Genomic DNA, 1,539 nt, shown 5'->3' with positions numbered 1-1,539 from the left:
CCAATGGTCCCATCCAGCCCCTCTGCCTGTGGTGCTGCGGCTCCTGTTGCAGCTCGGGGCTTTGCAGGGCTCCCTGCTAGATTGGGGATGAGCGTGGTGGGGGCTGCCCCCAGCACCCACCTGCCACTGACCCCTGGCCAGGCTGTCGGTGGCTGTCCCAGCCACCCTCAGGCTGGTCCCATGCCGGGGTAGGTGGTGGGTCAGGCTGAGCCGAGACCCCGACCCTGGGCCCCGCGAGTGGGAGGGCGGCCACATGCGGGGTGGTGCGAGGTGCAGAGCCCCCGGGGCCGCCCCCCGCGCACTTACCCCAGAGCAGCAGGAGCCCTTGGGAGAGGTGGCCGGAGCTTGTGTGTGCGAGCGGTGCCATCCTGCCAAAGCCTGCCGGCTAACGACCGGGACAAGGATTTCAATGGAAATAACAGGAAGCAACTCCTTTCCTCTGACAGGGGCAGTTTGACTACAGGAGACGTGTGAAAAATGAGATTGCTCAGCGCTGCTCTGAAGCGGCTCTGCCGGCGGGACTCCGCCGTGCCGCGCGGTGCCGGCCCCCGCGGGCATTGCTCCGGCGCCCCAGCACCCGCGACACCCGTGCCTCACCCGCTGGCCCGGAGGCTCTGCTCCCCGCACGGCACGTCCAGCCTTACGAGGCTGCGATTTGTTTACTTGTGTATTTCTCTTTAATCCTGTCTGGGCTGGGTTGTGAAATCCCTCGTCTCCTGCGTGGAGGGCAGGCAGCCCAGCAGCGGGGGGAGTGGACGGGGAAGCACAATGTCCCCAGACGGGCGCTGCCGCCCAGGGATGGGGGAGGCTGGGGGACCAATGGCCCCAACATCTGCCCCACGGGCGGCACAGCTGGGGCAGCTCCAGCCCCTGCCCAGGCCCGCGGCCGAGGAGGGAAGGGTGATGACGTGACCTGCCCACAGGCACGAGGCCGAGGAGGTGGGGAGAGGGCAGAGACTTGGCCGACCCTGACAGTCCTTGGCCCCAACGCCTTCCTCCTGCACCGCCCAGCCCGGTGCCTGCCCAACTCTGCTGGAGCCCCCTATTCCTGGAGCAGATCCCGCCCAGGGGCCCATGTCCCCCAACTGAGGGTGACCCCAGCCCATGGGTCCGCAGCATTCCCTCATAGGACCAGGCTGAGGCCAGGTGAGCTCGTTTCACCCCTGGCCAGGGGCAGAGTACAGCTCAAAGCCTCCCCTTTAACAGCCATCTGTAGACGTGCAGAGTGGGGACTGGATTGCAGTGAAGCACAGCTCAGAGGGACCCTGCCTGCTGTGGAAAGAAGATTAGTCCAGTCTTTAGCTCCCCAGCAGAGGTTCTGGGGAGCTGTCTGATGCCCCCCAGGCCACAGCAGCCATCACTCCAGGGCACCACGGGACCTTCTGCAGATGAGTGGTCACATCTGGAAGCTATCCCCGGCACTCCAGTGGCCATAGGGCTGGAGCCCCCCAGTTCCACTCTTTGGTGGAGCCAGCAGAGCCTCCGGCTGGGTGGCAGGAGCCTCTGCCAGGGAGACACCCAATGATCTCAGCACGGCCC

At 66.1% G+C, this 1,539-nt stretch overlaps 1 protein-coding gene across 1 annotated transcript in view; it reads right to left on the bottom strand.

Annotated features, from left to right (window-relative positions):
* RAMP2 (receptor activity modifying protein 2) overlaps positions 1-505 on the bottom strand; it is a gene marked incomplete at its 3' end in the record, with an annotated part of 2,268 nt that extends 1,763 nt beyond the window's left edge. The window contains exon 1 of the mRNA XM_029964460.1: positions 307-505. Within this exon, the coding sequence (XP_029820320.1) occupies positions 307-367 (61 nt within the window). The remainder of the gene's footprint in view (positions 1-306) is intronic.
* Between the last annotated feature and the right edge of the window lie 1,034 nt (positions 506-1,539).

The sequence above is a fragment of the Manacus vitellinus genome, unplaced genomic scaffold (assembly GCF_001715985.3).
Source record: "Manacus vitellinus isolate BGI_N305 unplaced genomic scaffold, ASM171598v3 scaffold_72_pilon, whole genome shotgun sequence".
Lineage (NCBI taxonomy): Eukaryota > Metazoa > Chordata > Aves > Passeriformes > Pipridae > Manacus > Manacus vitellinus.
Note: the sequence above shows the minus strand (reverse complement) of the source record. Positions and strands in the feature narration are given on the sequence as shown.